The 26,009-nt window shown below is 38.4% G+C and overlaps 1 protein-coding gene across 1 annotated transcript in view; it reads left to right on the top strand.

Moving 5' to 3' along the window:
* Window positions 1-26,009, top strand: part of VWA3B (von Willebrand factor A domain containing 3B) — an 86,363-nt gene that overhangs the window by 17,988 nt on the left and 42,366 nt on the right. The window contains exons 9-15 of the mRNA XM_026666831.2: window positions 842-954; window positions 15,327-15,443; window positions 17,085-17,281; window positions 19,577-19,731; window positions 20,876-21,014; window positions 22,409-22,540; window positions 25,174-25,272. Coding sequence (XP_026522616.2) covers window positions 842-954; window positions 15,327-15,443; window positions 17,085-17,281; window positions 19,577-19,731; window positions 20,876-21,014; window positions 22,409-22,540; window positions 25,174-25,272 — 952 coding nt within the window. The remainder of the gene's footprint in view (window positions 1-841; window positions 955-15,326; window positions 15,444-17,084; window positions 17,282-19,576; window positions 19,732-20,875; window positions 21,015-22,408; window positions 22,541-25,173; window positions 25,273-26,009) is intronic.

The raw sequence follows: 26,009 nt of genomic DNA, 5'->3' as shown, positions 1-26,009 counted from the left end.
CTGGGGAAAAATAATTTATTAAATGTAAATGGCTAGCCATTTTATGAATGTAACTCTGGACTGTACCGTAAAAAAACAGGAAAGGCACATTTTAAAATAACTATTAAAAATAAACACATATATAAGGGTTTAAAAACTCATATCTCACCGTCTTGCAGGCTCCCTGTTTTCAAGGGATCCCAGGGCCTGGCTTCAAACTCACTTCTTGAAAGATCTCTGGAAGGCCAGTATTGCCGGTGCTATTTAAAAAAAAGTGGTTGTAAATTTATAGTCTAGTGAAGAAATGTAGCAGCTGACTGAATGTGTACTTCTACAGTTGAAAAGTTGATGGCAATGAACAAGCCATAGTCTTTTCTAAAAAAAAAATATCAGAAATTTTATGTTAAATACCATGACAAATGCCCTGATTAACGTGTACATGATTAAAAAATGAATATGGATAAAATATTTAGTTATATATCTTGATTTCTTGAATGACTTTTATTTTGGCACCTTCTTCTAAATGATGTTTCAGAACAGATTTTTTAAACTAGCTGATAAAGTCAGGAGGGTATCATATTGCCCCTGTCTGTTTAACCAGCTGCTTTGGAATTTAAATTACATTTTATCTTCCCAAGGAACTTAAATTGGCATAGATTGTTCTCTGTTCCCTCTATGATAAGAACTATGTGAGGTAGGCTGAGTGGGAGAAGGAAAATCCAAGGTCATCCAGAATGATTGCAGCAGCAACAGTACAGTATTGTTTTATTTTTAACACTTTGCCTCCTAAAGGAGATTACACTGTGGTTCCAGATATATATTTATATCCTTTGATTACAAATTAATATTGTTTACACTTCAGGTTCCATGCATTTGCTGAGAGGACAGATGAAGTGCTTGTGATAGGCCCTTCACTCAGTAAGAATGAGAAAGCTACCCTGAATTCAAGAAGGCTGAAAGGAAGACTCCCTTTAGGTAAAAGTAAACAAAACCAGTGCTATCCATTGACCTTAAAATCTTCAAATGCACATTTTTATCCAAGATTGTGTATCAAATGTAGAAGAATAACACAAAAAACCACTACAGAGAGAAAATGCCAGGGTCATAGTTGTTTAACAAGAGAAGTTTGCACATTGGAACATGAAAAAAGCAGACTGATGGCCCCTTATCTGTGGAATTCAACCTGTGCCATAAACATTAGGTGATCAAAGTAATTTAAAACGGATGTTGAAAAGTATATGAAATAAAAGGCAGAGCTTAATATTAAATAAGAGTCTCCTAGAATGATCACCAGGAGCTATGAAAATTTGTCCATCTTATAGTTTGTTTGAGCTAATGCTAAAGCCATTGTATTAAAAGCTATTAAAAGATCCTAAAAAAATGTAAGGCATATGCTTCTGTCTTGTAGATGCAGGTTATCCAAATCAGTTTCTGTGCTGAAACCAGATTTGACACATGCTCCAGTTACATTTGCATCTAAAATTACCTAGAATTACTGGCCGGTTACTTGCTTCAACTGTTTGCTCATGTACATTTTGCAACCTACATTATTTTATAGATTACCAAATGTAGGGAGTATTAATAAGTATTATAAGCAAGAGTTGAACACACTATTAATAGATCGCCCCTCTTCTGATTCTTTAGCCATGTTCTTATATTACAATAAGTAGGATTCAGCTCATTACCTGAGCTTGAAGAGTCCTCTTAAGTGAAACAGGGATAGCTTGATGAGACTAAGAATGTTGCAGGATATTTAAAGAGAAAATGAATTGCTAATACATTTCAGATCCAAAGAAGGATATCAAATTTCATTGAAAACTTGATCAGAAAATTGAGAAACTTTTGATGCAGTAATTGGGAAAAGAGAAGAAATCAAAAATACTGGGGAAGATTGAGATCTCTTCCATATGATCTTGTCTTCATCCACCAAACTCTTGAACAGTTTAAAGCTTACCTATATTTTTTTCATAGTATGACAAACTTTGAAATGGTGCCAGTTAACCAATTGGAGAGGATCAAGACCTCCTTCCTTCATTACATTTATTTTTTTAAAATGTGGGAGAAGCTGACAAACTGCTCCTTGCTTCTTGCTCAGTTAAGGAAAAAAATATGCTAAAACTGGAAGTCCGGAAGTGGAGACTGTTCTTGTTAGTGGAAAATGGATCACTCCAAACTCTATGGAATTCCAGCATTTCAGGTGGAAAGTTGAAGCAAGTTCTGATGTACCACAGTTGAACCAGAATCAAAAAACCCCAACATTGGCTCAGTTTCCTAACGTAGATGAGGTACAGGACCCAATGGAGCTAATCTGGGAGTGATGCAAATGTTATCTGTGAAAGTACCCTGAGAAAAACTACACAAGAGTCAAAAAGAGAGAACTGCAGAAAACACTGAGCGGAGGTGGGTTTTCAGTTAACTCAGCGCTGAAGACAAATGTCAGTGCATATCAAAGTGTTTGGATTTTTTTCTAAGGCTATAAAGATGAGATTATAAGAAAGCAAATTAAGCAGCTGGTCCTCATTGAACAGGACAGACTCTGAATGCCTTGACACAATGATCTTGCTATAGGCACGTGACAGGTACAAGTACTCCTTCACTTACAACCAGAGATGGTATTCCGCAGGTTCTGACCAGTTCTGGAAAACCGGTAGCGGAAATTTTGAATAGTTTGGAGAACGGACAAATACCACCTCTGACTGGCCCCGCCCCCATCTATTAACTGCTTCCCAAGTCCCAGCTGATCGGCTGGGTCTTCTTTTGTTGCCCTGAACAGGAGAACAGAGCTGGAAAGCAGGTTAGTGGGGTGGGGAGGGAATGGGACTTTGCAGTAACCTTCCCCCAAGAGTGGGGAGGGAATGGAGATTTTGCAGTATCCTTCCCCTGCCACTCCCATCAAGCCACACCCACCAGGCTACAACACACCCAAGCCACGCCCACAAAACCGGTAGTAAATTTTTTTGAATCGCTGCTTACAACAGTTTATTTAGTGACCATTCAAAGTTACAAATACAACAGAAAAAAAAGAATTATGTTGAACTTTCACTCAACAGTTACAAACTTTGCAGCATCTCCATAATCATGTGATCTAAATTTAGATGCTTGGCAACTGGCTCAGATTTAAAGTATGACCGTTGCTTTGTCTCAAAGTCATGTGATCCCCTATTGAAACCTTCTGACAAGCAAAGTCAATGGGGAAATCAGAGTCACTTACTGTAACCATCGGGTTACTAACTTATCAACTTCAGTGAATCACTTAACAACTGTAGCAAGAAAGGTCATAAAATGGGGCACAACTGACTTAACAAATGTCTCACTTAAGAACAGAAATTTTGGGCTCCATTCTGGTCAGTAGAGGACTACCTATATTAGCCTTCATATTCCTTAAGGACGGCTTTGCTCGATGAATCCAATAGCAGGAATTTTTCAGATTCAGATTGTCTGTGTCCATAATGTGCATACACTCAGTGTATGGAATATGATGGTTTAAGCTCCTACTGATTCACATAAAATACAGGTAAATCCCCGACTTACTAACTCAGGAGTCTCCAACCTTGGCAACTTTAAGCCTGGTGGACTTTAACTCCCAGAATTCCCCAGCCAGCTTTGCTGGCTGGGGAATTCTGGGAGTTAAAGTCCTCCAGGCTTAAAGTTGCCAAGATTGGAGACCCTTGTACTAATGTACCACAATTGAACCCGAAACTGATGCAGCCACAGTTGTAATTTGTGAAATGTAGAGAAACCTGCCTCAATTGAGCTACTGCCGTGTATATTTTAAAATCATCATAGGTCTGCTACTTTCATACTTATTGGTACTTTCCAAGGGAGAAATTTAAAAAAAAAAACCCATGAGAAAAGATTGCAGCAAGTTATGCCCCCTGCTGCTTCTGACATGGGGCGTTTTATAAAATATAGATAATGTCATAAACAAGACAGAGCTAAAATGCTAAATAATAATGTAAAGGATCATTTTTATAAATCACAAAGCCAGTTTTCTGTATGGGGGGAAAAAGATGTTATTTCAGCACCATTTTCAGTTATTTCAGCAAAACGCCCCCTATTTCCTGTGTTTTAGGGCAGAGTGAAATGTAAAAAAAATTTCTGAGAAAGTGAATTGAGGAAGAGCACCTGTTTCAAAATAGAGATCATTTGTATATTCTCTAAGTCGGTTTTAAGTGAATGTGTAGAAGTTTCCAGAAGGGGAAAGAATTGCTTGCCAAATTGTGTTATGTTAATAAAAAAAAATTATCCGGAGTGAAGAGAAAGAACTAAGCAATTCCTGTTATGAACACTGTGATTTCACATAGATAATTTGCAAGTGCCACTTATTTAACAACAGCTCAGGCAACCGCATTCAGATCGCACGTTCTTCAAACTTTTTTTTTTTCAGAAGAAGCAATCTGGAACTTCTGCAAACACAATATTTTTCTAAAATTCATCAGCGGTTCTTCTTCTTTTTTTTTTTAAGCTGTCCAAGGGATCCTGAATAAAAATGACAGCTACTTTAAGAACCCTATTAACTTTAACAGAGGATCTATTTACGGAATAGCATATTTTCCAGGCGCCTTGATATTGTAGCTTCTAATATGAAGAAAAGCTGCTTTATTTGCTAATTTGTCCATTTTTGTAACATTTCTATCCTTACAGTATCATTTTGGGACCAGACCTTTTTACCTCAGGAACTGTGGTGCTTTATTCCTGGCTCCTTAATGATTATAAGCATGCCATTTGCTTTGTGGGTTTTTGATAATGGCTTGAAACAGATGCTATAGAAACGGGACAAAACCTGGCAGTGGGGACAGCAAATTTCGTGCCATTATAGTTTCTTCATGAGTCAGTGATGGATTGGTAGCCAGCAATGGGGAAAGGCCCTAAAAAAGTGAGTGGGTAGGTGGAGTCACATGACAAATTGAACATGCAATGGCAGTGCCTAAGCTAGAAAAGATGAGTGCTCCTCTGATTGATTTACAGGTAGTCCTCGATTTGCAACAGTTCATTTAGATGCAATGGCACGTTCAGAGATGCAGTGGCACTGGAAAGGCGACTTCTGACTGTTTTTCACACTTACGACTGTTGCACGATCCCCATGTTCATGTGATCAAAATTCAGATGCTTGGAAACTGGTTCATATCTATGATGTTTGCAGTGTGCCATGATCCCCTTTTGCAACCTTCTGACAAAGTCAACGGGGAAGCCAGATTCACTTAACAACCATGTTACTAATTGTTACTGCAGTGATTCACTTAACAACTGTGGCAAGCAAGGTCATAAAATGGGGCAAAATTCACTTAACAATTGTCTTGCTTAGCAACAGAAATTTGGGGCTCAATTGTGGTTCTAAGTCGAGGGCTACCTATATTATTAGATTTGTAAGGCTGCCCAATTCTCAAATCTCTCTTGAGCAGTTGGCATAAATAAAGGGGGGGGGGAAAGGGGGAAACATTTAAAGAGAAAAGGGATAAATATACTATTCTCTCCTTCCAAAAGGACTTTTTATAGGGGACCATTTCAAATTCTGGTCTGATTCTGACAGCCAAGTTCTGGATCAGGGATCTCCAATCTTGGCAACTTTAAGTCTTATGGACTTCAGCTCCCAGAATCCCTCAGCCAGCAAAGCTTCCACAAATCTTAAAGTTGCCAAGGTTGGAAATCCCTGCTCTAGATGGCGTTTCTTGGTATGTTAAGGATGTCAGAATTCCTTATGAATGCTTGAATTTCTCTGGTAGGGATACTGCCTAATCCACAATACTGAGAATTAATAGGGGTGGCCAGTCTATATGCAGCTGTTTGTCAGTGGTTTTAACTACCGGTTCCGTGCGGGTGGCTTGATAGGCATGGCAGGGGAAGGATACTGCAAAATCCCCATTCCCTCCCCACTCCACTAACCTGCTTTCCAGCTCTGTTCTCCTGTGCAGGGCAACCAAAGAAGACTCAGCCAATCAGCTGGGACTCAGGAGGCAGAGAATAGATGAGGGCGGGGGCCAATCAGAGGTGGTATTTGCCAGCTGTCCGAACTATTCAAAATTTCAGCGACTGGTTCTCCAGAACCGGTCAGAACCTGCTGAATACCACCTCTGCTGTTTGTGTGTGTGTGTGTGTGTGTGTGTGTGTGTGTGTGCCTCCAAGTCAGCCTTGACTCCTGGCAATTGCCTGGAGCAGTCCCTAGTTTTCCTCAGCCAGATTTTGGAATTAGGTTGTCATTACCTGCTTCCTAGAGCTGAGAGAGAGTGACTGATCCATGATCACCCAGCTAGCCTTATGTCCAACGTAGAACTAGAATTCACGGACTCCAAGTTTCTAGCCTGGTGCTTTAGTCAGTTCAGTACATCAAACTGGCTCTCATAACACAGTAGCTACTTTTGGGGGACAGTTCGTGGCGCGCGCCAGCTGATCTGGTACGGCGGCAAAAGGTGGGATCACTGTTTGTCAGTTCAGTACATTAAACTGGCTCTCATAACACAGTAGCTTTGGGGACATTTTTTTGTAATCCAAGAAGCATTTGCTTTCCACAGTTGGCCCAAAGAGGAAGCATTATTTCTGATTGTTTAGAAATCACCATCATGGGAAAATTATAGATGATTTGAAACAGAGTCAAGAAGCTTTGAACAAAACGAGTTGGATGTGTAGTAAGATTGCAATTCTTTAGGTGAAAGCTTTTTAAACCGGAGGTTTTATTTTAACTTTTTTTTTTCCTGAACATGGATACATCTAGGTCAGAACAATCCTCCGTCCCCCAGGAAAATTGGATGGAGGTTGGGGAGTTATTATTGTATTATTTTTCTTTTTATTCTTTTTATTTCTTTTATACACTGCTTCTATATCCTTGTAAGCTGTTTTGAGTCACCATGTGCAAGTAGGCGGCAATATAAATTTTCTAAATAAATGAAAATAGATACAATAAAATAGATGGGTGATTAAGGAGCAAATTCTATGGGTCTTTGTTGTTTGTCATGTATTTTTTTTATTGGGTTATAAGGTATTATAAAATACAAAATACAAAAGCAAATAAGAGGACAGGGAGAGGGAAGGGGAAAGGGCAAAGAAAAATGAGGAAGGGTAAGGAAAGAAAAAGAAGCGTTGACTTCCAACTCTATCTGTTTCAGTAGACTAAGGCATTAACAACAAATCACAACTTTTTGTTTTAATATAATAGTATGAAACAGTTTTTTCTACAAAATTCTATCAGTCTAATCTGTAAAACCCAGAATCCAAGTTTCATTCTTTTCCATGTCAAGCACGAAGTTCAGAAGCGGTTTCCATGTGGAAACAAAAATACTTATGTTCTTTTCTTTAAGTAGAGTAGTCAATTTTCCTTTTTCAGGTCTTTATTGTTTGAACATAGCCTTCACTGTTTGATTCTGAGTAGCTGAAGCGGCTGTTTTTATGTATTGCAGTATGATAGAGGTAGATGAACACTCTTCCGCTTTTGTGCCATTGTTTCCCTTGTAACTGTGATGATGTGGACTTTAAATGATCCCCAACAATCTTTTCTTTAAAAAAAAATATCCTCCAAATATTTTTTGATTTATTGCTAACCCCTGGGTTGATGCTATTTTTATTGCTTCTATTCATCTTTGTTCTCCCTTTTATAATCAGCTGTCTTGTGAGGGGCTCATGCTCAAAGGTTTATCAAAATCCATTTGATAAATAAGCAAATTAAAGCTTTCCCACACAGGTAGGGATAAATTAACTCTGCATGCTTGGTTGATTTTCTCCAGCCCCCAGATCGCAAGACTAAATTGCAGATCTTGGAAAAGGTGAAAAAAAAAAAAAAGGAAAATGGCATACAGTTGACCTAAGAAGAAAGGATATGAATTTCTTGTTCTTTTTCTTCAAACATTCATTTTCTTCAGAACATTCATTCAGGACTGTGAAGCTCTTCACAGAAATACCATCCTAATTCCCCTTAATTTTGACTCAGCAGCTGTTTAATAATTTCCTACATCTAACTATATTTCTCTACTGGCTTTTGCTGTTAAAGAGAAGCTTTCCATCTGCTTCTGTCTAGGTATCTGGTTTATATTTCAATAGATGGGTTGAGAAATCTTAAAAATATTCCTGTGCTTTTCTTTATATGAGTGAATTGTGGCTTGGTTTCAATCAGCCACAAAGTGTAGTAGTCTTCTAGAAACGCTCAGTATGTTGCATCTTATTAACGCTTTAAATGGGAATACAAATAATCCTGGGCATTTAGCTGGCATTATTGCTGTTGTTATGACGTAATTCTTAGTTATTACTGTGTGAGAGCTTTTCACCAGCAGAAAAGGGATCAGAACAACACTTTTGTTTTAATTTTACTTTCCCTGCCTCCAGTGTGCTTAAAAAGAACAGCATTTGCATTGTAACATACTTTGTTTAAAATGTGGAAAATAAAGTTGGTATAAAATATTTGACTTGAAAGAGTGAGTACATAAAGTTTAGTGTGTTGATGCTAATAGAAAATAGAATGTTGTAGTTTGTTCTTCTAAAAAGTTTATGATGGCACAAATCAAACATCTAATAGAACCTTAGATGACTAAATATTAATTATTAAAGTTATTCAGCACCTATCTTGTAGTTTGATGCGACTTTGAGTAGTTTAAACACCTTAACACAGAAATTTGATTTACACATTCTACACATTTTTTCTGACAATATAGAATAGAACAGAACAGAACAGAACAGAATAGAACAGAACATTCTTTATTGGCCATGTATGATTGGACACACAAGGAATTTGTCTTCAGGGTGAAAGCTGTCAGTATATACAAGCGACAAGGTGATAAATCATAAATCATAAGATACAATCATAAATCGTAAGATACAACCTACAAAGTGATAGTCATAAGATACCAATAAGAGTAGGTAATAGGAAAGGAGAGAAGTATAATAGTAATACAATTCTATTACATGATTAGAATCCTCAGGCATAAAACAGTGCTGTGGTAATTATGTGTTTAGCAGAATGATAGCATGAGGGAAAAAAATGTGTGTCTAATTGTTTTGGCATGCAATGTTTTATAGCGGTGTCCTGAGGGGAGGAGTTAAAACAGTTTATGTCCAGGATGTGAGGGATAATAATTATATGTTATTTAATATAGTTCATTAAATAAACACCAACATGGTGACCCTGAACTGCTTCATTTATTTATTGCTGAACTTCTGATTTTCAAAGGACTCAGTAATTTTGTTTTCCAGTTGTTTTTGATATAATTTTGTAACGTTCAATAATTCCATGAGGGGCAGCAAGGGAAAAGACAGCTTGCTAAATTCTAGCAGCCATCAGTTGAACAGCTTGGATCAGTCTTCAGGGACAACTACAGCTCATATGACTATATAGTGAGCAAGCAAAATATCTAAGGAAGCAGATTTCACCAAAGTTGTTTCCAAAGGTAAAATGCTTTCAGGATTGGGTGTGAGCATATTGATGGCAATATGATGTGAAGGGCCTTTGCTATCCATTTGATGCATGGGAATTGACTTGGGTTTCTATATCAAGACAGATATGGGAATCAAACAAAAATTTCCAGACATTTGGTGTCATTCCAGTACATATAGAACCTTTAAATATACAATACACAGTATATAAATTAAATGTTGAGTAGAAAACTTCTAAAGTGAAATAAAGTAAGTAAAATGACTACTGAAAAGGTTCAGATTTTATTCATTTGGAATAATCAGGAATTATCACTTTCATTTTTAATGCATATTATTTATACGTCCTTAGATTTAGAAATGGTGGAAAAGATTTGTAGCTCAGGTGGTAGATGCTGGTGGTGGTTTGTTCTCTGAGCCTGTTCAGTTTCTAAACGTTTTGTCACCAGGCTAGGTATCATCACCAGCGGAACTTTGATTGAAGTATCTTGTTTCAGTTCTCTTCTGCTTTTATAGGTCTTACATGGTTATTCAGTCCAACCTGACCACATAAGACCTACAAAAGCAGAAGAGAACTAAAACGACACTTCAATCAAAGTTTAGCTCATGATGTTACTTAGTCTGGTGATGAAATATTCAGAAACTGAACAACAAGCTCGGACAACAAACCACCACCAACATTCTTAGATTTGTGCTATCCAAGTGTTTCAAAGACCTTTATGGTGAGTGTTAGTTTCCCCCCTCTCTTTCAAAATCTGGTTCTTAGTTTACTGCCATTGATACAAATTATCCTAACTGTTAATTCTTGGCCATTACTGTGTTGTTGGAGAATGAATCCCATTAGTCAAGTATGCATTGTGAGAGAAAATAGTTTGTATTGTTAGGTTTGCTATTGACACAATTCTGTGTTCTGTCATTAGGATGATGATAAAAAAAACCCTTTTTCTTCAAGAGAACTCTGGGTAGATCTCAGAAGCAGTTAAGCTGTAAGCAGTGATGGTGATAAAGACAGCTGGCGGTGTTCATTTCCCACAATTATAGCAGCTGTTGACTGGTATTTATTGGATGAAATCCATACCCTTGATGACTTATTATGAAGTATAGGTTTCTTGAGATACGTTTACAGAGAGGATCCAAACTTGGAAAAGTGTTAATGAGAGGAATGATGATCCAAGTCTTTTAGGAGATTATGTGTTTAGGTGGTAAATATTGGTATTTGACTATTTGTTTTCTGTGATAGAAATGAAATTGGCTTTGACATGTTCTAACCTTTGCTTTCAGGGAAATATATATATATCAAGATTCTTGAATTTAAGTTTAAAATAGGAAAATGTATATGATCAGAAGATTGGAAAATTTGGACAGGAAACTATTGCACAATTCATTCAGTTTTAATAAAGAAATATATGTCTTGGGAATGTAATGTTTGCTGTATGTAAATACTTAGGCTATGATAGCCTATCCAATTTAGCTTTTAATTACTGTTTTCACCCTTGCTCAATATCAGAATTTATCTTACTTAAAAACACAATTCTTCTAGTCCCATCCAGTTCTCAAAACTATTTGTAAAAACATTGATAAATGATGAATCACAGACAATCATACAGTGTTGAGCCACAAATGCAATGATCATAGCCATTGGCAAAAAGCTATGACGACACTGCTATGCAAATGCTGCTCTTTCCTATTTGCAATCCAATGTCAGGTGCAGATATGTGAATTGTGAGGCAATGTGCTGTGATATCAAGAGTTCGTGTTTTGTCACTTGCCTCCTCCTTGTGCAATGGCACTGACCCTATTTAAATTGGATTTAATATTAAACAGTACTTAGGGTATTAGATCTACTAATCTATCAATCCATACAATCTGATTTAAATTATAATTCCTGTGTAGTTGCTTTATAGCATTTTGTACAGACTAATTTGTTTCCCATACACTGAAAAACACAGAAAATACTGGCTTAAAAAAACAGGAGTGGAAGTTAAATCACTTGTTATTTGAAAAGAGGAGACAGAGTTCATGACACTGGAACTTGTGTCAACTTCTACTCATAATATAAAACCATGCCTTCTTATGTCAGAACCAGGTAGACATTTGCAATGTGTGCAATATTGCAAAGCTTGTCTCTGCTCCTGATAATTAAGTCCAGACCCCCAGCCCCCCCAAAAAAACAAAAAACAAAGGGAAGAACAACGCTTCTACAAAAGATAATTTAAACATTTTGAATAGGCATTAACATTGTTACTTGTTTTCAACCCAAATTAATCTGTATCCTTTTGGTTAAGACAATTTTTTAAAAAAAATGTTGCTTAAGAAACCAGGCAGGAGAATTTATCTCGAATATTGGCTTTAAGTGTAATTATCCTCCTTGAAACTTAGTATTCTGCCTTCTGTGATAATTACATATTCTCCCATGGGTAGCTTTGTTTCTCTAGAAATGCTTTGCATAAAGGAACAAATGTGGGCAGTGATTTTTTCTTTCTTTCTTTCATGATTGTAAGACAAATTAAGGACCACTTGAACTTGCCTGAACAATAAAATCTTTCTCTTGGGCCTTCTAATTCCCACTCTCTGCAACACAGGTAGCAATTAAGGAAGAGTCTTTTATGCATTTGTATCCTGCTCATGTTTCTTCTCCCTTCACCAGATCTACGCAAGAGGGCACACACTTTGAGTCCCCACCCCTTATGAAACAGTATAATCTTGTTGGGCTCTGGAGTTAGGTCTTCTCAGTGACAGCATCTTCCCCAGACAGCTGGATGGCTCTGGGCATAGTATCCTTTCATAAGCTCTAAAGACCTGGCTATTTTCTCCAGGCATTTGAGATTAAGTGTGTTCTGCTATTGATGTGGTTTTATGGTTGAGATTTATTGTTTTACCTTGGGTGCCATGGATTACTGTTTATAACTCTTGATTTTAAATCTTTATTAAGATGACCAACTTTTTTACAATGAAAAGGAGGACACAAATAAATTGAAGAAAAAAAACAAAGCCACTTGCACGCGATGCACTCTTGCGCACGGTGCATTCTTGCACGTGGCACACTCTCTCAAAACAATTCTCCTGTGTGGAGCTCATGCGGTTCATAATCGCGTCTCGCCGCACTGTATCGAGCCTTGACGAATTGTCATGTCAAATACAAATATGTCACATCATACACAATGGATCAGAGCGGCATCGATCAAATACGGAGATTTACAGATTAGTCTTCAAATATCAAAAAGGAGGACATGTAGGGAGGACACTTTTCGAGAGAGGACAGAACTTACAAAAGGAGGACTGTCCTCCCTAAAGGAGGACGGTTGGTCACCTTATCTTTATACATCACGCAGACTCATTGTTTTGAGATGGATGGTCATTGGAATGTAACACGCTCACACAAACACATTAACACACTCATTCATACAGTGGGATCAGCGTATTTCTTTGGAATATGAGTTGCATTCTTGTGTATTGTATAATCTCACCCAGTGGTGGGATTCAACATTTTTTACTACTGGTTCTGTGGGCGTGGCTTGGTGCGCATGGCAGGGGAAGGATATTATAAAATCCATTCCAACCCCACTCCTGGGGGAAGGTTACTGCAAAATCCCATTCCTTCCCTAACCTGCATTCCAGCTCTGTTCTCCTGTGAAGGGCTGATAAGCTGGGGCTTGGGAGGCAGAGAATAGATGGGGGCGGGGCCAGTCAGAGGTGGTATTTGCCGGTTCTCCAAACTACTCAAAATTTCTGCTACCGGTTCTCTAGAACTGGTCAAATCCTGCTGAATAACACCTCTGATCTCACCCCTATTTTTTTCAGAATCAAATGTTGATTTCTGTTGATTTTATCCTAGGTCAGATGGCATGAGAGTAGTGAATTAGTGATTCTAATTGCTTTCCCTTTTTCTTTTAAACAGAGATTTTTAAAAACTGGTACTTATATATTATCCTTTGGGCTTCAGAATTGAAAAAATGTATTAATAATATTATCATTGTACCTATTTTCATTTATTGTTATTAATAAAAATCATAATAAATGAAATGTCCTTTCATTTGTTAAAAAATATAGAAATGGTGCTCATTTCAGTGGTTTTCATTCAAATGAAGGAAATATAGGAAAGTCCCAGGAGATGGCACTATACAATAACACATAAAAATACACAATGCAAACTGAAAATGAAAGCCTGAGAATAGCTTTACTCTTAGAATTGTTCTGGGGTTTATGAAAATTATGCATGCATTCTTTCTATTGACTTATATTAATGACAGCAGGAACCCATTGTTCCCAAATCTCTGACATATGGCCCTCTCTGAAATCTGCTGGGCTAGCAAATCAGTTCATGACGTGGTTTACACTAACTGCGGTGCCACTGCGGCATCATAAAACTTGACATTATTATGGCACCGAAGGGAACAAAATAGTCACTGCACCATGTAAAGCTGGTGCTGATATTTAATCTGATTGGTTTACAAAGCCAATAGAATAGCATTTTATTCAGGTATATTTAATTGAACATTGGATCTGCATGCCAAACAATGTTCTTTTCATAGCTCATCTATTCATATTAGTGAAACACTCTTTTCCAGTGTTTTTTAAATCATTCATTTAGGTTCACAACAAAATGCTCACCATTGCTGATAAGACTTGTCTGTTTCAATGGGGGTGGGGGGTGGGGAGAGAGACCAATTGAGTTTTACAATATTATATTGACTGGTAGACTTATGGCACTAGCATTTGTGGAATAGCATTCATCTGCATTATATAAACATAATTACATTGCATTCTCGATTCCTTAATTATATTGCATTCATGATTCCTGCATGTCTGGCACTTTTCTCTGCTGTGTACATTGAGGAGGGTTAATTGTTCATTCATTGCAGTAATACTCACATTTGGGAGCGTTTGAGACTTGAAGCATTGGGATGAATGGTGGTGATACATTTACATTAAAAGAGAGCAAAAGTGGTCTCTAGAAGACACCATAGAGACGGGGAAGTACAGGGTGACATTTCTTAATTCCCGATAAGACCGGATATTTCAGAATTGGTCTAAAGGGACTCCTTTTCTTCATAGAAAGGACTTCTTTGATAGAACCTGTGTGAGAGAATCTTGGAGAGGACCGTTTCTATTTATTTCTCTTCATGGCACACGCAGTCACTTTCCATACTGTCTTGAAAAACTGTGTGGCCTATCAATACTACTTTCCTCAGCTTATGGGGCTGCACAGGGAAAGAAAAAACAACAACAGTGATACTCCTTTTCCATCACTTGGTTCTATTCCCAGTTCCATTGTTTTAAGAGAACATGCTTGAATAATCTAGATGTCTGGGTGGTTTCACCAACTTTGAGACTTGTTAAATACATGTTAAAATAATGTTTGATATTTTTTATAAAAGGCTCTGAGCACAATTCAGAGAAAGATATGTAATTAATGAAATTAATGATTATGTGACATTGAATCAGTGTCAACTGCTAGGGACCACAGAGATCAGGGGTGTCAAACTCGTGGCCTGCAGACTGGATGCGTCACATACCGGCCCTGCGAAGGATGCCGACATGATGTCGTAAGTTTGACACCCCTGACATAGATTTTCTCCATGATAATCAATCCCTAAAAAGGTCTTTCTGATCTTCCAACGTTAGGCCTTCCAGCTGTTTCCACGCTGAGTTCATCCACCTTGCTACTGGTCTTCCTCCTCTTCTCTTTCCTTCCACCTTTCTAAGCATTCCAAGCTAATCCAGGGAGCTAGGCCTTTGCATAATGTCCTGAAGTATGATAATTCTGAAATTAATAGGTTTTATTTATTTTCATGAAATACAAATCCAGCATAGAATTGGCCCCCCAGAATTACATAGCCATGAATAAGCTCTTTAAAAAAGGGTGATGATTTGTTGTAGCTGCCCTAGGCTTATCAAATGCAACGATATTCAAAGATTATGAAAGGCTAGAGGAACTCTTTCATCAGTGTTATCTAATCTTTTCTCTGTGTCTTTATACTTTCCCTCAAATACAGGAACTGGTGTCAGAGAAGATGTCTACCTGATTTGGAAGGAACTAGAGGAAGCCAAGAATATCTTAACCCAGATTGAGAAAATTCTCACAGAATTTGACAAGTCTGAAATAGTGGCAGGTATTTTATGAATACATAATTGCAAAGGACTTGATTTATGAACAATTTGATGGAAAACATTCTCAATATGTGCCCATACATTAGAGATCAATCTACAAATTGTAAATCTGTAGAAGCAATCTAAATACTAGAATAAAAAGGTTCTTCCCCCTACACAGAGCAGATGTTTTGGCTGAGCTGGAGAAAGTCTAATAATGTTGACACAGTCCAGTTCATTCCTTCCTTAACTAACAATGTCCTTTAGCAGAGGAAATAAGTCTGCTAGAGTCACTTTTTGTAACAAATTTTCCCACAGAAGAGAGATCTTATGTTGAACCCAGATCTAGAGGCAAGGTGTAGCAAAAGAATAAGTGAAAGTGAAAAATCATAACTTGAATAAATAAGTAGTTATTGAATCAGTAAATGAGTATATATGTATGTACACTGAGGGATTAATAAACTAGATCTTCTTAACTTCCCCAGTTTAGCTCTGCTATTTGTTCCCATGTTCAGAAGTAGATTTCAGGTAAAACCAGCCAAGTCATAGGGAGTTCTCAAGGTCTTCTACCAAATTGTCCCCAAAAACCAAGGTTTCTGTAATGGTAGCCAATTCCCTCTGTCCCCTTTATGTCTGGGTGAAGCTGTCACCTGCAACCACATGGATTTTTCCCAGCCTTCCAGAATCTTGGGTGGAGCTCATCCCTCTGAGTCTTTGCTTCCCATCTGAATCTAGATCTATAATCTAATATCTTCCCAGGTCCTAGGTAAGGACTCGATAGGTAGACAAAAACACCAAACCCAGTCTGCACATCTGGCTGACTGTGTGATGATTAATAATAATAATAACAACAATAATAAAAGTGAAGATGAATTGCATGTTTTTTGTTAAAACATCTAACTGGTCTATAGCCTTGCACTGCACACTTCACTCTCCAACTTCTCTCCAGCTTCTCCATTCACAACAGGTGACATAGTTTTAGTCTCCTGTCCCGCTTCTTCCTTCCCCATGTCCTATAGCTACTGAGTAGATTGATGTTCTCCCAGAGACTCCAACACTGATATATGTTGCTGCACCAATTGAACTGCTTACTCAAAATCTCCCCACAGCAGCTCTGAATGCAGTCAGCTCAGCTCATCGGTCTCATGACAACACAGCTGCCTTTCAAGGCCAAAAGTGAGCTGCTTTTTCTTCTTATCTCATTCCAATGTCCAGTAGAACAGCAGTCCTGCCTAGCCACAAAATCTCTACAGCAGGGGTCTTCAAACTTGACAGCTTTAAGACTTGTGGACTTCAACTCCTATAATTCCTCCTCCAGTCATGTTAGCTCGGGAATCCTGGGAGTTGAAGTCCACAAGTCTTCAACTTGCCAAGTTTGAAGACCTTTGTTCTACCACATGTCATAATCCCAGAAGAAGCCAGTTGCAAAACATTACAAGCTATTACCTAAGAAAATTACATAGACCTACAAAAGACCATAGTGACTAAGAATTGACTCAGATCAGAGGCGACTTACCTATAAAGTAGTAATGTTTTTAAGGAAAGAAGAATGTATTAGTCATGTACTATAAACGTGTATGCAAATATATCCATTCAAAATTAAGTCATACAATAGCTTCAGACTAATATTGGCACATGCTTATTTATTAATATTTTTATATCAGCAGAGGAAATGGATAATACAGAATATGAGCCAGAAGTAAAAGATTTTGTGAATTCCAGAGAGTGGCTTCAGAAGAATGGCTTGAAAGCCCAGAAACTGACCATACCTACAGCTTTTTCTGATAGTGCTTTTCGTCATGTAAATGGAATTGTAGATATAAAAACCAAGCCAGAAGATGAATCTCTACAGACAAATGCTGTAAGAAATCTTTCCATTGTGGTATTATAATTTTCTACTTTTTTTGTGAAGTTGGGGGTGGGTTAGTGGAGGGATGGGATTCTACCACTTCGCACCTATTCGCTAGAACCGGTTGTTAACATTCTAAGCAGTTCGGAGAACCAGTTGTTAGAAGAAATTACTGGCCTAATCCTGTAAGGAAGGCAGGAAGGAAACATTCTGGTGTTGCTTACAGAAACTGCCTCTCCGTTAACCCTTATTACATTCTTGGCAGGACTAGACTTCCTGTCTCTGGAACTTCTCTGGAGTTTTTTTCCCCCTCCTTTGCTGGAACTTTGCTTGTGTGGAGTGACCATTCAAAGTTACAATGGCACTGAAAAAAGTGACTTATGACCATTTTTCACACTGTTGCAGCATCCCCACAGTCATGAGAGGCCAGGCGAGGAGATGCGTGCCTAGATGTGAGTGATATTGAGTTGGCCATACCCAGCCAATAACATGACCACCAAGCCATGTCCACCCAGTCACATGACCACCAAGCCACGCTTACCACCTAAGCCGCGCCCATAAAACTGGTTGTTAAAAATTTTGAATCCCACCCCTGGGTTACTGGGGATCAAATAGATTTCCAGGTTTTGTTAGTTCTACAGTAGAAAGCTTTATTTGCACTTCTGGCTACTTACAGGTTCCCATTGTTTGCCTAGCAAGATTTAGAACTGGTTAAGAATTGTGTCTGAATGGGGTAAAGAGTACGGCTGCTGTTTTCTTAATCCTTTAGATTCTACAAAGTATTCACATGTTGAGCAAAACTGATTCTGGATTTTTCAAAGAAAAAGCATCTCAAGCATCACATTGGAATGACTTTATATTACTGTTCTCAAGAAATAAATTGGAATTTAGTCTGACCATAATAGCTAAATTTAATGCTTCATTGAAATAAAGGAATCTAAGTTAAGTACTTAGACATATAGTTCTCATATAACAACCATCTCATTTAGCAACTGTTCACAGTTTACAATTGAGATGAAAAGTAACTTTGTGACCAATCCTCACATTTACAGGTCTGTAAAGCAAAGGAAAATTGAAGTAAGATCATTATATATAGTCATGGTTTCATTCAGTGCCCAAGTTGCCAGTCCCAATTGCGGATATCAAATGAGGACTGCTTGTATACATTAATCAGTTGGTTTGAATCCCCAATATGATATTGAAATGTAGTGGGAGAAAATTTTTATTTGCTTCCTGTAGGCAGAAGCATCTCTGTCCATATACCGGTCTCACTGAATAACCCTAATGGAGACCAGCAACTCCACCGCTAAGAAAATTGGTCACTAAGTGGGAAATCATATGGCTGTGCTTTCTGGCTGGAAAGAGACAAGACTACTCAGTTTCACACCTTTGGCTTTTATTTGCCTCCTAACCACTTCCCTGCTTTGGAATGCTTGGGTGCCTGCTTACTGTCTTGAACACAATGTGATTGTGTCATAGCCTGGGGCTGGCAGCTGTGGGTATGCTATGCAAAACACTTTGCTCTCTTGAAATCCCTTTCTCTCCAATTTCTCTGGTCTCAACGGAGAGGGGATTTAAAAAACTAAGCAATTTTCATAGGCAATCTTTCCTTGCCTATCCTTCCCCTCCACATAACCAAGAGAATGGAGATGAATTTCAGAGAGTAAGTTAGTTTTTTCTTCTACACGTTGAAAGCAATGCAATTGCAGAAAAGAAGCAAATAAGAAATTGCCTACAGAATTTGCCTTTTCCTTTCCCTCCATCCCCTTCGCACAGTAAAGAGAACTGTATTTCAAGATTCTTGATCTATGTGGGCTTGTCTCTAGTATGCTAGTTCAGTGATCCCCAACCTTTTTTATGCCGCGGCCCGGTATCCCCAAACTTTTTTATGGCGCGGCCCGGTACTGACATCAGCTGGGCGCCGCCATCTTGTTTTGATGAAAAAGTGCTTCCGGTGAGCTTTCTACCTGGAAAAGCTCACCGGAAGCACTTTTTCATCAAAACAAGATGGCGGCGCCAAGCAAACCAGCGGCCCGGTAGGACTTGTTCCACGGACCGGACGTGGTTGGGACCCTGTGCTAGATGATAATTCACAACATCCCTGTCTCTATAGTGGATTGTACTTCAGTGTATTTAAATTGCATTGGCTGAGACAAGGCTGATTAAAAGTTGATGAGGCTTCTGTTTCTCTTGTCCTGTTATACACCACTTAGCTGAATTCATTTCAAACCCATTTAGATCTACTGATTTTAAAGCTTGAGCAGACTTAAGAAATCATACTCACAGAAGAAATCTTCGTTCTTTTAGGAGACAAATAAAAAGGTAATCCATGCCAAATACTGCAACAATTTTATACAGTCAGTCTTGGAAGATGGGTCTATAATTCATTTACATTTGAATAAAGAAAGATTCAAGGAATTTGAAAATAAAGTAAAGAATGCCCTCCATCAGATGGAAGAAAGGTTAGTTTGCATCCTGATAATATCTTTTCTAAAGACAGATTTGTGGTGAAAAAAGGACTGATGTAGCCTATTAAATTTTTTTTTGAAATGCCCAAGTATTCTAATATTTAGTGTTAAGTACTCTGATTGTTTAAAAATTGAGCATGGGCAATGCTAAGTGTTCCTAACTGCAATATCAAATGTGGATAGATATTCATTTATGAAGATTCATTGGAGTAGCATAATTCTATTCCATGACCTTCAAACCGAATATTTTATTTTTAATGAAATTCAGCTGCAAAAACATCACTTTTATTCTGTAATGCCCATATTCTACATATATGTTTTACTAAAATAATGGCCAAGGTTCTAGAAGCACTGATCCCAATGTAGTCATACATCTCTTTTAAGACATTTGCATCATGTTGAAATAATGACTGTTCAAGTCTTACTTTATTTTTTTAATCTTGGAGCTTTTGAATAAAATTTGAACTAAAAACCATTTATTAGAGTTACCAGGGAGCTTCTAAAAGCAAATATTATTTCTTTAATATTGAATATTTATTCAATATTTATGGGATGTATGTTAATAAAGTAATAATAATGAAACTCTGAATAGTGCCTTGTTAAAACTGCCAGCATGAGCTTTAATCTGCATTTATTTATGTTGTTTATCTTCCGCTTTTGTTCAAAGCCAATGGAAAGAAATTTACCCTCACAATAATCCCATAAAGTAGATTAGGTTAAGGGAATGTGATGGCACAGTTACATGGTAATAAGAAGCCTACAATCTGACAGTTCCTAATTCTCATTTGATGATTTAGGTCTTGTTTGTTGAGAATAGTGGGAATTGTAATCCCAATTCAATGATTGACAGCTGCTTTAACTTACTTCTAACTCCTGAACTCTATATAGCCTTGAAATTATATTCCTTTCTTCAAGTTATCCAATAATCTTTGTTTATTTTCCAATTTAAAATGTCCTTTATTTAGTAATATTTATTTTGTCTTTCTTAAAGGGATTTACTTGGCATTCTTCTGTCCTTTGTATTAAATTAATAATAAAAATAAAATTATGTAGGAGTGTTAAGATACTGAGAAGTGAGCATTTCAGACATCATTCTTGCTATGCCTTTCATTTCATGTAAAAAAGTATTCTTGTATAGAATTCAGGACCTTAAGAAAGGAAGCCGAGCTCTCTTTGGAGATGTCACAGAAGACCACATCTGTATCCTCATTGATGTATCTCAGTCTATGATATACAAACTGCCTGTGGTGAAGGAGAAAATATATCAGCTCATAAGAGTGAGTGACAGCTGCCTTGGTGAAGTGTCCTGATGACTGGCTTTTTCTGAAAGGAATCTAGGAAGCTGCCTTTCACAGATTGTCCTAGACTTACAACAGTTTTTTAGTGACCATTCAAAGTTACAACGGCACTGAAAAAAGTGACTTATGACCGTTTTTCACACTTATGACCATAGCAGCATTCCCATGGTCACATGATCAAAATTTAGACACTTGACAACTGGTTCATATTTATGACAGTTGCGTGTCCCTGGGTCGTGTGATCCCTTTCGCGGCCTTCTGACAAGCAACGTCAATAGGGAAGCCAGATTCACTTAACTGACTGATCCATTGTGGCATAAAATGGGATAAAATTCATTTAACAACTGTCTCACTTAGCATCAAAAATGTTGGCTCAGTTGTGGTTGTAAGTTGAGGACTACCTTTATTATTGGTCTCTTTAACTGAATATGTGCTGCCTGGAATTAGTTCTGAGTGGAATCTTTTCCAATCTTCCCTGGAGTTGTTAGAACTGGGCTAGAACCTTATTCTTCCACATCAATGTTCTGCTAGCTCCCTCCAAGTGGAAGACATTTTCTAAGTCCATTTTATTGGCGGACAATAAATTAGGACATTCCCCATCTATTGTTCTCTAGTGATGGGGTCATCAATTGCTATGTTGACACTGATTTTATAATGGATGGCTTTAATCAGAGGTGGAATTCAGCAGGTTCTGACCAGTTCTGGAGGACCGGTAGTGGAAATGTTGAGTAGTTCAGAGAACCGGCAAATACCACCTCTGACTGGCCCCGCCCCCATCTATTCTCTGCCTCCCAAGTCCCAGCTGATCAGCTGGGTCTTTTTTTGTTACCCTGGATAGGAGAACGGAGCTGGAAACGGTTAGTGGGGTGGGGAAGGAATGGAGATTTTACAGTATCCTTCCCCTGCCATGCCCACCAAGCCACGCCCACCAAGCCACACCATGCCCACGAAGCCGCGCCCACAGAACCGCTGGAAAAAAAATTGAATCCCACCACGAGCTTTAATGCTTTCTGTGTTTTTATGTTGTAAGCCACTCAGAGTTGTTGAATATGAGATGGGTGGGAAATAAATTTTGTAAGTAGGTAGGTAGGTAAGTAAATTTGCTATGCTGGGTGGGAATTCTGGCAATGCTGAACCCCCAAACTTCTTGTGAGTACCTCATAGAGAAAATTAGATTACAGGTAGACAATATTTTTAAGAGATAGCAGAATTACAATTTCTAAAACATTTAATACATATTTGCTAGAGAAATAAAACATTATCCCCACAACTGACTGCTTCTCAAATAGGATGACAGGGTGAAATGGTGGGTGGGCAAAGGGAATATGATTTTTCTCTTTCAGAGAAATCATTCAACAGATGATTTCTTACAGGAACAGTTTCAAAACAAAACCAGGTTTAACTTTGTTAAATTTGATGCTGAAGCAATAGCCTGGAAAGACAGACTTACTGAAGTTAATGAAGAAAATATAGAAGATGCTATACTTTGGATAAAAGAACTTCAGGTAATTATAGAAAAAAAACTTTAAGCAAATGAAAATGAGCTAAACTATTGTTGGAATTCTCCTTCCCGTCTTCCATACCCTGGGTCAATATACACTGCTCAAAAAAATAAAGGGAACACTTAACACAATGTAACTCCAAGTCAATCACACTTCTGTGAAATCAAACTGTCTACTTATGTAGCAACACTGATTGACAATCAATTTCACATGCTGTTGTGCAAATGGAATAGACAACAGGTGGAAAGCAAAGGCAGTTAGCAAGAAATCCCCAATAAAGGAGTGGTTCTGCAAGTGGTGACCACAGACCACTGCTCAGTTCCTATGCTTTCTGGCTGATGGTTTGCTCACTTTTGAATGCTGGCAGTGCTTTCACTCTAGTGGTAGCATGAGACGGAGTCTACAACCCACACAAGTAGCTCAGGTAGTGCAGCTCATCCAGGATGGCACATCAATGTGAGCTGTGGCAAGAAGGTTTGCTGTGTCTGTCAGCGTAGTGTCCAGAGCATGGAGGCGCTACCAGGAGACAGGCCAGTACATCAGGAGACGTGAAGGGGGCTGTAGGAGGGCAACAACCCAGCATCAGAACCGCTACCTCTGCCTTTGTGCAAGGAGAGACAGGAGGAGCACTGCCAGAGCCCTGCAAAATGACCTGCAGTGGGCCACAAACGTGCATGTGGTTGGTCAAACGGTCAGAAACAGACTCCATGACGGTGGTATGAGGGCCCGATGTCCACAGGTGGGGGTTGTGCTTACAGCCCAACACCGTGCAGGACGTTTGGCATTTGCCAGAGAACACTAAGATTGGCAAATTTGCCACTGGCGCCCTGTGCTCTTCACAGACGAAAGCAGGTTCACACTGAGCACATGTGACAGACGTGACAGGGTCTGGAGACGCCATGGAGAACGTTCTGCTGCCTGCAACATCCTCCAGCATGACCAGTTTGGCAGTGGGTCAGTAATGGTGTGGGGTGGCATTTCTTTAGGGGGCCACACAGCCCTCCATGTGCTTGCCAGAGGTAGCCTGACTGCCATTTGGTACCGAGATGAGATCCTCAGACCCCTTGTGAGACCATATGCTGGTGCGGTTGGCCCTGGGTTCCTCCTAATGCACGACAATGCTAGACCTCATGTGGCTGGAGTGTGTCAGAAGTTTCTGCAAGACGAAGGCATTGATGATGCTATGGACTGGCCCGCCCGTTCCCCAGACCTGAATCCAGTTGAGCACATCTGGGACATCATGTCTCGCTCCATCCACCAACACCACGTTGCACCACAGACTGTCCAGGAGTTGTGGGATGCTTTAGTCCAGGTGTGGGAGGAGATCCCTCAGGAGACCATCCACCACCTCATCAGGAGCATGCCCAGGCGTTGTAGGGAGGTCATACAGGCAGGTGGAGGCCACACACACTACTGAGCCTCATTTTGACTTGTTTTAAGGACATTACATCAAAGTTGGATCAGCCTGTAGTGTTTTTTTCCACTTTAATTTTGAGTGCAACTCCAAATCCAGACCTCCATGGGTTGCTAAATTTGATTTCCATTGATAATTTTTGTGTGATTTTGTTGTCAGCACATTCAACTATGTAATGAACAACGTATTTAATAAGAATATTTCATTCATTCAGATCTAGGATGTCTTATTTTTGTGTTCCCTTTATTTTTTTGAGCAGTGTATTTGGTTACAGTAAAGCTTCATATGAAGGGAGACAAATAGAATTTAGGTTATCTCTACCATTAATATGGTAATTGGTGTTTTTATAAACATACTTCTATTATATTACTTTTTATTAATGTAGTAACCATGCTTACTAGAATGCAGATTTGATTTAAAATAACTCAACCTTCTTTTCCATAGTAACATTTCTAATGAGCAAAAAGGTTGGTTCAGAAGGACATTCCTGCTCCAAGAAGGAATATTGAGAATTATTGGGAGTGGTCATTTCTTTACAACAGGAAGCAAAGGGGCAGGGTTTCTCAGCCTTAACAATTTTAAAGATATATGGACTTCAGTTCTCAGAATTCTCCATATGGCATGCTCACTGGTGTAGATACGCTTGGTAATTTAAAGCAGGACAAAGGGCATAGCCCAGGAAGAATTATTAATTGGATCAAGAGGCCTAGTATCTACTGTATGTGTACCTCAGATTCCCCACCACTTCTCTAAAGGAAGAGCGAAAACTCAGTAAGCCACCCAGAGTTTCTTGATTGTGAGATGAATGGCATATAAATTTAAGTATTAATAAATAAATAAGTTAATCTTATCTGGCAAAAAGTCATTTCTGAAGCTACCTTCAGGATAATGAAGTGCCAGTAGCCCTTGATTTAATCTAAATACCTAGCTGGTTTCCATTTAAACAGTTATCTTCTCTTTCAGCAAACTACAGAAATATATTTTTGTAGTCTTTCATTAACAGTACTATTATTTTCAGCTATTGAGCATATCAGGGTTTAAAAGAATAATGGAATTTTAAATACAGAATATCACATATATTATCTACAATGTGAATTAGATTATGTGAAGTGTTTAAAATATGCCTTGCTAGCATACCTTAGAAATAAATTTTATAACCCATCCCATAAATTTGCCCACATTAACATCTTAATTTTTTTCTGTTCCTCCACTGACTGCAAAGGTTGGGACTACTACAAACATACTGAAAGCACTTCAGATTGCCTTTGCTGATCGTGACACTCAAGCCATTTATCTTCTTACTGATGGGAGACCTGATCAGGTATCTATGAAGAAGCAAATCATGTCAGGACAACATGATGATGTAACACTGGCCAGATGACAAAGCATCACATTGATGTAGACCAAGGATGGTCAAACTGACTACAAGGTGACAGATGAAGGAAGGCATACCTGCCTGTGTCTCCTTCTGATCTTTATTCCATCAACACATTGGAAACATGAGAGATTGGGAGGAGGATATGGTGACAGTGGACGGCAAAGAAGCAATTCTGTATCTAAAGTAGGGATTCCAAAATGGGATTAGGGGAAAAATGAGATTAAATTTAGGAGGGGAAAACAAGAATTTTGGAGGCTGCTAGCTGAATAAGAGTCTTTCTATATGAAAGACCGAGAAGGGAAAAGAAGTGGCAATATTAAAAGGAGGATAAAGCTGCAGTGGAAAAACAGCCATTGTAACCCTGTGAAAGGAGGGTTTAACTGTACTAAATAGAGGTGATTTTAATGGGGTAGAAGAGACAAAAACTTGGTGGCAAAAATGGAAATGCTCAGTTTAAGCATAAAATAGAGAAGTGATACCAGAAATGGCAGCTGTACATTTAGTGTTCTTTGTCTTTTAACATCTGGTAAACCTGATGCCCTGTTGCTATGCCATGGTGTTGGTTATTATTTTTTTGCATATACCACTAGCAGTCAGTGGTGAACATAAGAGAACATACATTAATGGAATCTGAGTTGGGGGAATGTTTGCAAATACTGGTATTTTCTTACACTTCATAC

The sequence above is a fragment of the Notechis scutatus genome, chromosome 5, assembly GCF_049901735.1.
Source record: "Notechis scutatus isolate UNSWTSFEM ecotype Mainland chromosome 5, rNotScu1.2, whole genome shotgun sequence".
Classification (NCBI taxonomy): domain Eukaryota; kingdom Metazoa; phylum Chordata; class Lepidosauria; order Squamata; family Elapidae; genus Notechis; species Notechis scutatus.
This window is presented reverse-complemented; position numbering and strand designations above follow the sequence as displayed.